The 14,882-nt window shown below is 43.1% G+C and overlaps 4 protein-coding genes across 4 annotated transcripts; 1 reads left to right on the forward strand and 3 right to left on the reverse strand.

The window, feature by feature from the left end:
• Window positions 1-4,878: 4,878 nt before the first annotated feature.
• LOC128304365 (uncharacterized) lies at window positions 4,879-5,692 on the reverse strand. Its single transcript, XM_053041546.1, has 3 exons — window positions 5,544-5,692; window positions 5,398-5,446; window positions 4,879-5,185 (listed from the first exon to the last, which is right to left on the reverse strand). The coding sequence occupies exons 1-3, from the start codon at window positions 5,556-5,558 to the stop codon at window positions 4,932-4,934; spliced, it is 318 nt and encodes a 105-aa protein (XP_052897506.1). The 5' UTR covers window positions 5,559-5,692; the 3' UTR covers window positions 4,879-4,931.
• A 2,215-nt stretch (window positions 5,693-7,907) lies between these two features.
• On the reverse strand, window positions 7,908-8,631 carry LOC128304353 (zinc transporter 7-like). The gene is made up of 3 exons (XM_053041534.1): window positions 8,522-8,631; window positions 8,343-8,394; window positions 7,908-8,274 (listed from the first exon to the last, which is right to left on the reverse strand). Exons 1-3 carry the CDS (start codon window positions 8,531-8,533, stop codon window positions 8,027-8,029), a joined length of 312 nt encoding a protein of 103 aa, XP_052897494.1. The 5' UTR covers window positions 8,534-8,631; the 3' UTR covers window positions 7,908-8,026.
• Window positions 8,632-10,989: 2,358 nt separating this feature from the next.
• On the reverse strand, window positions 10,990-13,377 carry LOC128304635 (uncharacterized). The gene is made up of 2 exons (XM_053041841.1): window positions 13,302-13,377; window positions 10,990-11,650 (listed from the first exon to the last, which is right to left on the reverse strand). The coding sequence occupies exons 1-2, from the start codon at window positions 13,317-13,319 to the stop codon at window positions 10,994-10,996; spliced, it is 675 nt and encodes a 224-aa protein (XP_052897801.1). The 5' UTR covers window positions 13,320-13,377; the 3' UTR covers window positions 10,990-10,993.
• A 729-nt stretch (window positions 13,378-14,106) lies between these two features.
• Window positions 14,107-14,798, forward strand: LOC128305152 (uncharacterized). The gene is made up of 2 exons (XM_053042472.1): window positions 14,107-14,615; window positions 14,687-14,798. Exons 1-2 carry the CDS (start codon window positions 14,107-14,109, stop codon window positions 14,796-14,798), a joined length of 621 nt encoding a protein of 206 aa, XP_052898432.1.
• The last annotated feature ends 84 nt before the right edge of the window (window positions 14,799-14,882 follow it).

The following is a 14,882-nucleotide window of genomic DNA, read 5'->3' on the forward strand; positions in this document are numbered from 1 at the left end:
GACGATCGTCGCAAAGGAACAGCTATTGCGTCAACGCGAAGCATTTGACGCGTAGTAGTCAAATGTATGAAGCCTGTACAAAATCGACCGCTACACTCATAAACTGTCCAAATTTGCTGGAAATGGAAGACATCAAATCCTGGCTGAGATTCTTTCTTTTGGTTATTTTGAACGCACAGAGATCAATTTAATCACATTTTTGTCATCTTTACTCTGGTATGTTCTATTCATTTACCATGAGCTACGAATCCGTGGCCAGAGCCATGACCATGAACGTGTCCAAATCCTGGACGGTGATCGTGCCGGAAACCTGTACCATGATCGTGTCCGAAGTGTTGACCGTGATCGCGCCCGTATCCATGACCGTGACTGGGTCCAAATCCATGACCGTGCCCGAAGCCTTGACCGTGATCGCGCCCGTATCCATGACCGTGAAATCCAGGACCATGACCGTGCCCGTATCCTGGACCGTGGTCACCTCCGTGCACTCCACCTAATGGAAAGCATGTTCAAAAGGGTAAGATGTGTCATAATTCTGAGCATGTTATTGTGTCAAATCCGTGGTTACCTCCTTGGAAGCCTGGATGGGGACGTTCACCTCTATTGGGCGGGCCACCATCACCTTCTGGAATACCTTGCTGTCCTCCACCAAACTGCGCTCCACCCAACGGGCCGCCAGCAAACGACGGACCAACTTGATTTCCATCCCCCAATGGAACACCCGGTTGTCCTCCACTAAACTGTATGTCATCTGACGGGTCGCTCTTAACCATCCCCTGGTCGCTAAACTGCTCTTCATCCAAGTCTAATGGACACGATAAAGATAATCGTTATTTTAGATTTTAGAACATTCGACAGCATTATCATCACCTTGTGCGCCAACCATCGTGACGACGACGGCAGTCAACATCAGCAAGAACATCTGCAAATAGATGGAAAGCGTAATCCATGTTAAAAGTGTTTGCTCTGGATTTTTTTGACGCCAGAATGTAAATGTGATAGAGAACTTAATTACCAGAAACTTTGCCATATTGGTAAATGCGATTCGTCGACTTTTAATGCAGGCAATAAATCACACACGATATATTAAAAAGGGACAGAGAACTGGTTCGTCAAGCAGTTCTGCTTTGCTACTAATCGATCCTGAGAAGGTTTAAGCTTCTTTTATAGTGCTGAGATGTCATTAGCTCAATGATTTCATGGTCATGACTTTAAATCGTATTGTAATGTTTGTTTGTGTTACTTTCTCCGATTTCGTGTGCCTCGATTCACCGCAGAGGTGATTAACCAGTTCATCTTGCGATTATGCGTAATCAGCAAATGTAGAACCGAACAGCCACTTTGCTGAAGAAAAAACGCTATAGCGGGGGGGTTCCACACATAAAAAAACATAAAAATTCCAAAAGGTTTCATAATAAACTGCAGTAAATACAGTGACATCAAATTCTAAGTGCCCGTGTTATTTATGGAAACAGTTATCTGTTCAAAGCTTTCTCGCCTGAAACACAAACTTAATGTTCTGCAATGCCAACATTTCAAGGATTCGAAAAGACATCAATGAAGTTATTTCAGTTCGAATTCCTTGTAAAAAACAAGAAAAAAAACTCACACTCGTGCATGGAGATGTTCAAAAAAAAGTTGATTCCATAATCTGAGCCATTTTTTGTAGGCCATTTTTTGTAACCTGAGGCATTGAGTGAGTGAATTAGTTTGCAAATTTTCTCTAAAGGCAACTCTGTTGGATTTGTAAAATAAAAAAAAACTGTTTGCGTTAATAACTTGCAGCAGAATAAAATACAATTATCCTTAACAGCATGTTAAAAAAATAATTCGCTTAAATTTCGTAAAGAATTGCAAAGCAGTTGTAAGATTTAGTTGCACAAAGAATTACCAAAAAGCCGTAAGATTCAATTCCGTAAAGAATTGCAAAGGAGTGGTAAGATGTGACTTCGTAAATAAATGCAAAGTTTATTGCGCTAGTACAAGTTTTTTTATGGAAATATTTAAGTTCAGAAGTTATCAAGTAGAAAAATCACATGTTGTATTTTTCTTGTTGCATTTTCTCTTTGGATCACTGTGGACACATTCGTACTGCTTCAATGCTTTGAAAAATAGGGTTTGGTTGTTAGCTTAGTATTTTTTACGCGACGTTCAAGTACGATGGGTAATTGTATCGAGAGATCTCTGCAATGGATATCAAAGAATGGAAAAAAATGATTCAAATCAATTGAATCTCAATTGAAGAATTGAATCTCGAGATTAAATTTTTTCAAAAGAGTGACTAGCTGTGCACCACTTTTTTAAAAGCACAATAAAGCACATTTCAATTTTTCGCGACAAAATTCTTAACAACATTCATCTGTAGGTGCTTTTTGCAGCTCACACTTTTGGCTCGTTTTGGCTTGGTCAGGTCACCAATTCGTTAGTTCGTTTCATTCTTTCCTGAGCTCCTGCCTTTCTGACTGTGTTTCACCACCTCTTATGATGTCTCCTGTCTTGAACAGAGTTGAAAATCAGCGTCAACGTTGAAATCAGCATTAATATCTCATAATTTACTGTTTTTTACATTGATGGTCTTCCTATGCATATCGAAAATAAAACCAGTTCTGCTACATGTTGAAAGAAGCAGGCATGCCTGCCTGAATGAGAGTATGAAGACACATCAGCACCACACACGGTGAAAACCATGTATAAAAACAACTGATATGGATGAATCAGCGTCTTACATTTGGGGTGGCGAAATTGTATCACCTCGCGCTCAATCTGAACCATCTTCTGTCTTGTTATAAATTAATAATCATGTGTAAGTAACTCATATGAAAGATTCAGATTCCAATTCAAGGATCAGTTTCATCCTTAACCAGTTAGCCTCAAACCATTTAACAGTAACTAGGAGTATTACTTTTCGGATGTCGTTAAACGATAGTTGACCAATTACTTGTTTGGCGGTTTAAATGATAAGTACCATCTTTCTTTATTGCAGTACTATAGAGACCGCATATGATCGGGTTATGCGGTTCGAGTATGCCTTCTTGCAGCATAGCAGATTACTCATCACTCAACAGTACGCCACAGTCAGTACCAATTTTTCTACATGACCGTAGCTGTAGGCTGGATCGAGACGGCCTTCGAACGCTTTTCCGTGGCCTGCTCCGTGCATAATATGTCCACCTTGTTCGCCGTGTCCGTCCAATCCATTTTTCCCTCCTTGGAAGCTCAGCAGCTCCAGCTTCAGCACAGGCCAAACAGTTGTGTAGCACATTTCACACATTGTTCACTAATCTGTTAGAAATTTTCCACTCTTTCACTTCACAGGAATATTGTTTTTTAAGCACAAATCAGAACGACACGGAAACACTTCCAGACAGTCGGCAAAATGAGCATTACCTTGTGCGTTAATCGTCAAGACGACGACGATCAACATCAGTGCGGACATCTGTAAAACGACGGAAAGAGAATTTTATATTAAAAACAAGTACTCGCGTTGGGATTCTTTGCCACCGAAACGAAAACTTGATGTATAATTCAATTACCATAAACGTTGCCATGTTGATTGCCACACTAAAGCTTCCCATGTTGTACAGGCGGTTTTGCTAGTTTGATTCCTCGCTCGATGGGCTTGTGGCGAATTAAGCTATAGATGGAGCTTGTTCGCCTCTTGCTATGCGACTAAATGCTCGCGTGCAAAATGTGGCGCTTAAATGGGCGCCCCTTTCTCCAACATGAAACATCAATGACGTCACTTGGTTGTGCAGAGGAAGAAGTTGAACATGGCTTCGTCCAATCTTAGGCAATCAGCAATATTGCGCAACCGTAGAGACGGACGGAAAAGAGCACGGATTTTAAACTCAGTCATGCGCGATCGTTGGGGTCGCTTCGGAAGGATTTAGGGACAAGCTTTGGGAGGAGCTGCTACACAAAGCGTTGCGAAGTGTTGATGAGATCGTTCGAAATCGAGGCTGTAGAATGTAGATTCTGTTTACTAGAAAAGTCTTTTCTTTTAATCTAAACTGTAAATTTAACTCATTAGCAGATAACAGCAAGCCCTGTAGATTACAAGCAATTGAAGCAATTCATTTTTACACAAAAATAAAACCCCGTGTAAGTTAAACGCTTAGTTCTAATTACAAAATAATTAAGAAATAAATTTTACATAGAAACACAAATAATGCATCGTTACCAACGGCGTTTTTAAAATCTATATAAAAGCATCACATGGTGGCGCCTAAATGTATGCTCACAAATAAACAATGAAAACATCGATCGCGATTTTGGGTGGTACAAAGCAATAGAACATTTTTACATTATTCCAAAAATGAAATGGTAAGATAAATAAAGACATGCACGAGTAGCATCCAGGGTGTACGGTGTTCAGACTTAAATCGTAAGCTTTCGCTCCTTGTTTACACCCAGTTTTCCCTCGAGCAAACGAAACAGTGCATTAGAGACGGAGGCTTTCGTTCCCGGTCTCTACTGCTTACTGATACCTACGAACACGTGGACTACAGTGGAGAGGTATGTGGATGTTCATGTTGTTCTATTGTTCTGCTTACGAAATCGAACAATTTCGTGTGCCTACAAGCGAGAATTTCCAGAAGCGATCTCGGTGAGTTGTGAACAAACAGTCCTTTAGGAATCTTTAATAGTAATCTTAAACCCAGTGGAATAGGCTGCCAACTTGGACGAGGTCAACAGTTCGATTGACTTGGTGATTTGGTATATTTAATTGAGATTATCCTTCCAATGGGATGGTAGAACTGACCTCTTATCTGCTAAGATGGATCATTATTTTCGAACATTATTGATTGTATATCTCCCCTTAAGGATCCATTCTTTCTTTAGATTCCTTCCCAGGCACAGAATGTAAACAAGCACAGCTACATAATCAAATCACATTTATTGTTATCCTTAATCAGTTAGCTGCCATTCACTCAATAGCCGTGAGCTTTGTAACCGTGACCCTGTCCATGGCCTCCTTGACCGTGGCCGCCACCGAATCCTTGTCCGTGACCACCTCCATGAACGTTCTTTCCACCGTGTCCACCATGTCCACCGTGTCCACCGTCGTGGCCGCCCTGGAAGCCTCCCTGGTGGCCACCACCGCCATGCTGACCGCCACCAAACTGTCCACCGTGGTGTCCGCCACCACCATGCTGGCCGCCACCGCCATGCTGTCCGCCCAAGCCTGTTAGAAAGGAGGAGGAACAACACGCAGCGTCCAAGTTAAACGCAAGCAATGCAGTTGTGTATCACACTAGATGTGCCACAAATTGTTCTGGATTTTGTTTCGGCAGATTCCACTTCATTTAATGTACAGCAATTATTTTGAATTGTCATTCCAGCACTTATCAGAACGAAACGGGAACGCATCCAGACAGTCGGCAGCATTATAATTACCTTGTGCGCTAACCACCATGACGACGACGGTCAACAGCAGCATGGATACCTGCAAATAGACGGAAAGAGAACTCCGGGTTAAAAACCAGTTCTTGCCCTGGAATTCTTCGCCACCCGAACGAATGCGTGATAGGGAACGCAATTACCAGAAACTTTGCCATGTTGGTTTAGTGCGATCCTCGGTCAACTTTTAACTCGCAGAGAACAATAAAAAAAAGACAAACACTCACAAACGTTCTACAGACTGTTCTGTTTTGTAACTAATCGGTCCCGGGAGGCTGCGGGCTTCTTTTATAGTTCCCAGCCTGCGGTTGGGATGTTATTAGCTCAATGACTTCATTTTGGCAGTGGCCACAACTGAACCGTGTTGTGATGTCTGTCTGTGCTACTTCGATTCTGATTTGAGGGGCCTTGAAACGCCGCAGAGGAAGCAGATCAACCAGTTCATCATTTGCGGTTCAACCTTACGCAATCAGCAATCGTAGGTGCGCGCGGGCGGCCAAGACGCGGAAGCCAACACGCTACGCTTAACAGCTAAGGATGCTTCTAGTTTCGCGGGTTCTTCCCAACGGACACACGCACACACACATATGCACGCATAAAAACAAATTTATTGCGACCTAAAGGCATTAAAAAAAACCGGCCGTAGGAAATAAGTAAACAACAAAATAAACATACGAACAAATACACAACCACATCTTGTCGAAACAATAACATTTGCTTGCAAAAGTTCTTATCGAAGCTTCAGTTCTCAATACAGCCAGACGATTTTTGTTTTGTTATTTTTGAAAAAAGGAAACACTGAAAACATCGCCTACTAAAGATGATTAAATTGTTTTTCTACCTCGTATGTGTGTAGGAAGAAACTTGTTTACAAATGCGTTATACATTCCCCGGGGTTCATCATGCTGGGGATTTTTTATTCGCCACAAATGCCTCCTGCCATCACGGAGACACTTGTTGAGAACTTTTATGAGATTTGGAATGTGCCTTTGTGTTTCAGTGGTAATATGAGCAGCGATATAGCCCTTATTCTGGTGTAAATGTGAACGCGACGAGAGAGTAATTTAAAAGCAAAAGATCCTTATCGACGAGGTCATCCCAAAATTGTACTGCCCATTGTGTTTATCAGTTCAGAAATAATTTACAGCCAATAATAATCACAGTCTGTGAAAGTAGGTTAAATCTATTTTTCAATGGAAACGGTTGTGTTAATTTTATTCTCATAAGGTTCGGTTCCATTTCGGTATTCAAGGCGATGCAGTGATGGTCGTAGATCGAATTTCATAGCGGAACGGGTATGGAATGGCGTAATAAATATAGGTCTAGTTAGGCGTATTGGGACGGCTCGGTGGTGTATTGGTAGCGGTACCGGTCTTCACACGACAGGACCGGTCCAAAAACCCTTCCGGATCAATCCCCCGTACGCAGGGGTGACTATCTAGCTATGGGATAAACAAAGTAAAAAAAGCCAGAAATTGAAGGACTACACCTCTTGAGGTTGTTGTGTCGATAAGGAATAAAATGAAGGCATATTGTGTCCAGGCATATGCTTGTTTAATTTATATTTGTGTTTGTAAAAGTGATTGACCATACAGATTGGCCTTATCACTTGACTTAAAAATTCACACACAAATCACACAGGGCAGAAAGTGGTCCTGGTTTAAACATACGTCGAGAGGTGCCAGTCTAAATCGCCATAATGGGTCATGAGTTCATTATCGCTATATGCTCGTCTTGTTTGGTCAGTAGTCGGTAATTTTGAAACGTTCTTGGTGGCAGTTAGATTTTTATGAGGGTTAACAGTTCAGTTGAGTCCATCTCTCCAACAAGCAGTTTGCACACGAACGAACGTTGGGCATTATCACGTCTACCCAGCGAGGGGATTGTAAACCAAACAACAAACAATGAGTGTGGTATGTCGGACGGGAAGCTACATTATGCCAAGGAATTAAACTTAAGACGTGTGAATTTTGACTGAACAGATTCTAACTTATTGGACTACAGAACGGACGAGGGACACCATAGAATTGAACTGATTTTGTATAATTAAACTGTACTAGCAATTAATAGGGAGTTATTAAACAGTGAGGGTTGGAAGGAACTCACTCGATTGTTTACGAATAAACCCTAGCATTTTGTTTGCCTTGTCTACAATATCACAGTAATGTCCCTGACTCCTAAGTCCCTGATAGTGTCACTCCGTTCTAGTAGTGTCCCTGATATTGTGTAGCTAAAGTCTAAAGGATGAGCTGATCTAAAGAAGGCACTAAGAAGACACGCACTTATGAACAGAAACTAGCAGGTCATCATTTTCGCAGCAGTTAGTAAAACAGTCAATGGATCTTTGCATACAGAGACATTCAGACATCCAGAGGAGCTCTGGAATTTCGCACGATGAACAGCTTTCAATTTGCATACGGTAGCAGCGAGATATGATTTAAGTCATTCCACAAGACTGGCTGAAAACGTTTACGTTAAGAAAGCGAGAAGATATTTCCTTGGTGATTGATTAGAATATATTTATATTCACACACGAATACCTCTTTATTCAAATTGACATCTATAGGGAAAATCCGTTACCAAGATTAAAGTTTTATCATTTTAAAAGTACATCTTCACCATACGACTAATGTCCGTGACCATCATGGTGGGCCTGATCCTTCCCGTGGGACTGCTCAGGGCCGTGGGAGTGCTCATGCCCGTGAGCGTGATCCTTGTGATCATGTTTGCCGTCTCCACCAACGCCGCCATGACGGTGATGGTTGCAGCCACCCTTTCCATGGCCGTGGTGTGAATCTGATCCGTGATGCGCACCGTGTCCGTGGTCGTGGCCATGTCCACCCTGCTCGTCGTGATGCTCACCGCCATGATCAGCTGCAAGGGGGTATCACATCACCCAATGTACTCTTTTTTCACTTCACATTACATTAAATAACACTTACCTTGAACAGAAGCGATGGCAACAACGACGAAAGCCGCCAACAGCAAAATTCCCTAACAAGTACAGAAAAGCAATTTAACGTTTGTAGTACATAGTGTGCATTGTTGCCCACTGTTGCACAACTTTCAAGAAGGATCTTCATCGTAACAAACGGCGGACAAACCACTCCAAACCACCTACCCATTTAGCCATAATGAAGCGTTGAATGGTTTTCTTACGCCTTCGACAAAGAAACGTTTATTCACTGAGCAACTTCCAACGGTCAACTGATAGAATTCCGTCCAGTTGCACTCGATGGGACCTTATATATAGTTATCAATAAGTTAGTTGGTGGTTGTAGTTTGGTATAACTTATTATTGCAGCATTATCTGGGTGGTGATTGGGTTTATAAAGCGATGCGCCAGTTCAAAATAACAACATTGGCCACGAGCGAATAAATGGTAATTCCCAGTGGAAGGATCAAGCCTGGGGTTTTTCTTCAATGTAATAAACTAACAGGAAGAAATAAATGCTGTTTTTGTCTCGTAAAGTAATACATTCCGATCTTTACATCATCAAGCCAAATTATGATGCAACATTGCGATGAATCGTTTGCAATATTTCGATGCTTCCGTCCGAATGCGACTGACTGGACCACACGGATAGGTAAATAATCTGTAGCATATGATGCTGGAGGTCAACTGTTATCAACCGTTCTGTGGGTTTCGTTGGGTCATTGGGTAACGGCTGTGTAATTTTTTCATACACCAGTGAACCAAAAGCAGCATCGTGTCTGTGTTGGAGGGGTGCAATGCGTACGTCAATGGGACTAAATGCAGTGACTAATCTAATAGGCCACTGATTGCGTGCTAGATAAATATTGATGATACGTTTGAAGGTTGTCGGCAGATGTAAAAATTTAATTACTGACTTACTTATTCACACACAACCACAACCGCTTCGCGGTTGCACACGGTCGAGCGCTGTCGTCTGCCAATCCATTCCCGGCCTTTCTGGCGGACGCATCAACACCGTAACTCCTACTCAAATTTGAGTCTATCACGCCTCCTCAGTTAGACGATCTAAAAGGACATTACGGACTGGGTAGTCCGGTGTCATTCTCATGACGTGACCAGCCTGGTCCGGGTTTATACGGCTGTACAACAGTGAGTTGGCCGTAAAGAGCCGGCCAAAACGCTGCCGATTGATGCTGCTCTATAAAAAGAGCTGATTGCTCTTGAAAAGGATACTAGATGTTGCAGCAAGAAAAGCGACAATTATCATGAATATGATCACATCGGAGGATCACATCAACACGCGGGAAGAGACGTTGTGGGTTGGCCAATGTGTACTAAAGGCGAAATTGAGTTGGTTTGTCAAATAGTATTTTGTTTTCTTTGTAGTCCTCCGTTATTGCTCTAGTGTTTATGCTTTAGTTCCACGGACTTTTGTTGCAGGTCAAGACCGCGAAGCGGTTCTGGTGCCTGATAAGTAAGTCAGGCTTGTGGCAGTGATACCGGTCTATACCAGACACTGACACCAGAAAAATACAGACCAACATAACTTAATCCAAAAATAATATTAGAAAAACATATTTACGTCAATAAAAGAGTATGTTCCTATCGCTATCTTCTTGGCGTAACGACCTTCTAGGTCAGGGGTCGGAACACCTTCCACGAATAGGGGTAGATAGTAGAAGCAACTTTGCAGCTGCGGACTAGACAATCCGAACGAGTTTTCAAACGTATCAAATACAGCCATTACCGAGTTACGAGAATAGTGCGTGTCCGAGAAATTTGTGTAATTAGAGTTTTCGCGTAATTTGAATTTCCTTTATAAAATCATTTATATTTAGTATCCAGTAAAGTAATACATTCCGATCTTTACATCATCAAGCCAAATTATGATGCAACATTGCGATGATTCGTTTGCAATATTTCGATGCTTCCGTCCGAATCCAACTGACTGGACCATACCGATAAGTAAATAATCTTTAGCATATGATGCTGGAGGTCAACTGTTATCAACCGTTCTGCGGGTTGCTTTGGGTCATTGGGTAAAGGCTGTATAATCATTTCATACAAGATAGGGAAGCAAAGGCATCAGTGTGTCTGAATTTTGGAGGTGTGCAATGCGAAACTTTCTTCAATGGGGCTAAATGCAGTGGCTAATCTAATACGCTACTGATTTTGTTCTAGGTTAGTACCGATAATACGTTTGAATGTTGTCGGCAATTGTTGAATTTTAATCGCTTATAGTAAATATTGAAGATCGGCTTACTAGATTGCTAGCAAGGGAGTCGAATCAATGGTGAGGTAGTCTTTTAGATGGCTGAAGATCGATCGCTCTCGTCTACCAATCACGTATCTAGACCTTTCTGGACGTCGTTGATATCACGCGATTTGAACCTCACCTGAGATCCTCCACATGTTTTACATCAACAATTCGACGAGTTTCGATCACTTCTCGGTACATCGGTGAGTTTGGATCGTTGGCTCATATAACATATATGCACACTTCAACGTATTCCGCGTATAACGTATTTTCAAAACGTTGCTTTATTAACATAAGATATACTGCTGCGAAATCCTTGGAAAGGGTAGGACATTGAGGTTGACATTATTTTATATATACACACACACGCGCCCCGGAACTAATACTGACGTGACCACTCAATGATCCTTGCCCTCGCCGCTATTCCAGACCTGGTCGGCCGTGGTATTGTGCGGAATCGTCACATTACGTCCAGTAAGCCACGGATCGAACCGTTTCAGCTCCTTGATGAAATCCCCATACTGCGGATCCGCACTGGTCGACGTTTCTGGCACCTTATCCTCGATGTTGTCACCAAAATCCTTGTCCGCGCTGATGAGCGTATCGTCCGGCTTATCTTCCCGCTTGTACACGGCATGCCCATCACCAGCCGCGACCGAGCCCACCTGCCGCCCGGTGACGTACGGATCGAAACGGGTCAGCACACGAATGTACTCGTTGTACTCCGGAATGGCTTCACTACCCTGCGGCACTGGATCATCAAAACCGGACGGATTGCGAACCACACGGACCGGCGCGAAGTTCGGTGCGTTCGGTGGCAAACTCTGATGCAGTGCATCGGTTTCCGGATCGGCCGGTATGGGCACCTTCTTGCCCGTGACCCACTCGTCGAAACGCGTTAGATACGCGGCGTACTCTTTGAACTTTTGGTTGTTCTCATTGTTGGGGACGGGATCGTTAAACGCTCCATTAGGATATTCTGAGTGGAGATCACCTTGTGGAGCCGCAACACTTCCCCGTGTTGCTGCCACCAGCATAAATGCAACTGTAAAAACCTGAAATTGAAAGCAGACGAATGGAACATCCCACTCTCATTAATAAAGCTGTGCGTCTAGCTGTGCGACGAAGGCAAACATGATAGATGACACAAAGCAACAACAATTTGCATAATGGGAGTGTTAATTACATTACGGAAATGTTTGCAAACGAACCAATAACACCAAGTGTGGGAACAGTTGTGTCCAATAGATCACGATCACTCGTCGTGTCTAAATTCTTCTGCGGAGTCGGTTTTTATTGGAAAAACTTTCGTTCATTAGTTAAAACTCCTGCCGAATCATGCCGGTGCGGAATGCATCAAGCGAGTGTTAATGCAATTATACTGATGCGGATGATAGCTTTTTTGCATTTCATGACTGTTTCTCGTACCGAGTTTCTTCTCATCTCGAACGACCGCTCGAGTGTCCTAGGCGTGTTTGTGTGTGCAAATATTTGCCTATAAGCTGGTGAAACGCCTTTAGCAAATATTATTCAACACTTTTGGCTTCGTTTCGTGTTCGTGCCCGTCGTGCATTTGCTACGGCGCGTAACGGATGGACTACACTTACTTGAGGCGAACTGAGCGAATTTAGTTGAAATAGTGTTAGAAAAGAGTGTTAAAATTTGTGTTAATTTGCTTTAGAAAGCGGCAACCTGTACACCTGGTTGTTATAATTTTATACAAAGTGTTTTATTTTACGTTGATTTTATACAGGTAGAGTTAGGAAAAGAACTAATTCTCAACTAAACCAACATCTTGGGAATACCAACACTAACTAGTGTTGGGTATATCTAATTTCGATTCATAAATTTGAATGAATGAATCTGAATCTTTATTCCAAAGATTTATGAATCCTTAAAGATCATCAGTTGCCAAAAATTGGTCAAAAATTGGTCCAAAATTGGTCCATTTTCCTCAAAGTCTAAACCTCTAAGAATGCTCTGAGGAGTCATGAATCTTTTGAGAGTCGACTCCTCATTTGAATGACTCCTCTTTACACATTCGTAGGCATAACTCTCTATTAAAGAATTTTAAGCACAACACTAAAGTTAACTTATGGAAAACCTATACAAAACTAATCAAGAAGACAACGTTTCATAACCTTAGCGAATGTGCACCACTTTCACTTTGTGTGGTAAAAGGTGAACTTCAGAAATAACCACCATTTTCTATGATGTCGATGTCGGGTCAATACGTCAAGGTCCTCGATTTTGGTGTACAGAAGTTTCACACACATCCATTACCCACGGGCACCGATGGTTAAGCAATGGCCGGTAAAAACCCATCCACCCAATTATCGGCAGAACGCTAACCGGAATTGGTGATGAAAGGTCTTACATTCCTAGCACCGTTCCTGCACACTTTTGAAGCCTGCTGAATATTGAGACACTTCAGGAACTAGTTCTACTAATGGTTTTCAGCAGTAATGTGTCACGATTATCCTACAAATGACCAATTTTAATGCAAACGTTCCCAGACAACGATCAAGTTCCACGTCCATTGGAAATAAAGACCCGTTTTGTGACCAAAACGGCAATACCCTGAAGGCTAACGACTCAGGAAGTAAAATATCTCTGTTTGGGTGTATAAAAAATATGCTAAACTTATTGTTGATAAAAGTTGACAAAAAAATTAAAATGTCCTCACTCTAACGGAAATTAACTCACTTTCAACGGTCCGCCCATCGTGAATGGAAAACGAGTAGACGATCGTGCAGCACGTGTTCGGGGATGTAGATGATAAAATTCGCCTACTGAGATTAGCTGGAAGTTCGCACCATCCACACAACTACACGGTTGTTTCGATCACAATCGAACTTAGCACTGAGCACTAGGAAAAACGCGATCCGATACGGTACCGGGAGCAGATCAGTTAGATAGCTCCGGTAGCATTGAAGATTGAAAGCCGACTGACGGTTGCGATCGATAAGGTGATAAATTTTATGCAAAGATCGGTTCATTCCCGGCATGTTTATGGTATTTTTTCGCACCTCTCCGAAGATCATCTCCATTTTGCTTGTGTCCACCGTCCATCTGGTCGGTGGTTTGGTGTGTCGCACGCTGCTCGGTCGCACCATGATGACGTGATGCGGTGTTATAGCTGATGCTTACTGTTCAGATAGCAGCAAACTCCCTCTTCTTTGACCTTTTTTTCCCAGAGTTGCAAAACTTCTCGGCGAAACTCGGAAGCGGAGTGATTTGGCGGCCTAAGAATTGTCTTCACTTTCCTACCCTATTGAATAACACGTTTCCATTTCCGGTTCTGGTACTGACCGTCTAATTCCGCAGACAACGTACTGCTGTGCTCTTCTGTTACACCTTTCATCTATGTTCGCTACATACCTGGAATGGCTTTCACGCCGTAATGGGGGCTATAAATAAGAATATGACCATCGGCAGCTGCTCGCATTACACTCGAGGCTAACCACCGTACCACAACCACCGACACACCCGCTTGAGACCGTGTTGCAAAATGTCAATCCCATCACGATTCCGGTCCCACACGCTGCTGGTACTGCTGGTGCTCGTATCGATCGTCGCCACACAATACGGTACCCGTGCCGCCATACTGACGCGTGCCATCGAAGCCCAGAAATCGCTGGTTGAGCGGGAAGAACAGGTGCTCCAGGACGCGAAAGATCAGGTGTATCGCACGGCACAGAACGCCATTGATGTGTCGCGCGATGCTGTATCGAACGTGGCCGACCAGCTGCGTTACGTTGTCACCTACCCGTTGCGTGTGGCTAGCGAAGCGCTCGAGAAACCGAAACTGTACGCAAAGTACATGCTGTACAAGGCAACCAATGCGATGAACGGTGGTGGCGACGAGACAACGCCCGTTCCCGTATCGCTGACGAACGAGTACACGTCCCAGGAACCGCAGCCGGCTAACACCGAAATGTTGCCACAGTGGATTACGGGTTTGCGATCCCTCTTCAACCAGGAACCGGCGGAGCCGAACAAGGATCTTCCCAAGCCAAGGTAAGTGTAGCCTGTGAGATCTTTCCCTTCTCCACCGCGTGACTAACCAATTCGTCTTTTCAATTCCACAGCCCCTTCATCGAGGTGATTGAAATTAAGCAAAAACCTTCGGAATCGCTCGTCCCACAGTCGTCGGACAGTGAGATCGACACGAAACCAGGAAAGGAAGTCATTCAGCTGTAGGATCGACACGCATATTTGAGTAGGCTTAAAGCATCAACGCAAAGAATAGGTTCAAACAAAACAAACCCTTTGAACAACTTAACT

This window comes from Anopheles moucheti, chromosome 3, assembly GCF_943734755.1.
Source record: "Anopheles moucheti chromosome 3, idAnoMoucSN_F20_07, whole genome shotgun sequence".
NCBI classification, from domain to species: Eukaryota; Metazoa; Arthropoda; class Insecta; order Diptera; family Culicidae; genus Anopheles; species Anopheles moucheti.

Coding starts and splice junctions, on each gene's coding strand:
- LOC128304365 (XM_053041546.1), bottom strand. Junction 5,186..5,397: donor CATGGTGGTTAGCGCACAAG/GTAATTATAATG, acceptor CCTTTCTAACAG/GCTTGGGCGGACAGCATGGC.
- LOC128304353 (XM_053041534.1), bottom strand. Junction 8,275..8,342: donor TGCCATCGCTTCTGTTCAAG/GTAAGTGTTATT, acceptor ACCCCCTTGCAG/CTGATCATGGCGGTGAGCAT.
- LOC128305152 (XM_053042472.1), top strand. CDS start 14,107: ATGTCAATCCCATCACGATTCCGGTCCCACACGCTGCTGGTACTGCTG. Junction 14,616..14,686: donor AAGGATCTTCCCAAGCCAAG/GTAAGTGTAGCC, acceptor TCAATTCCACAG/CCCCTTCATCGAGGTGATTG.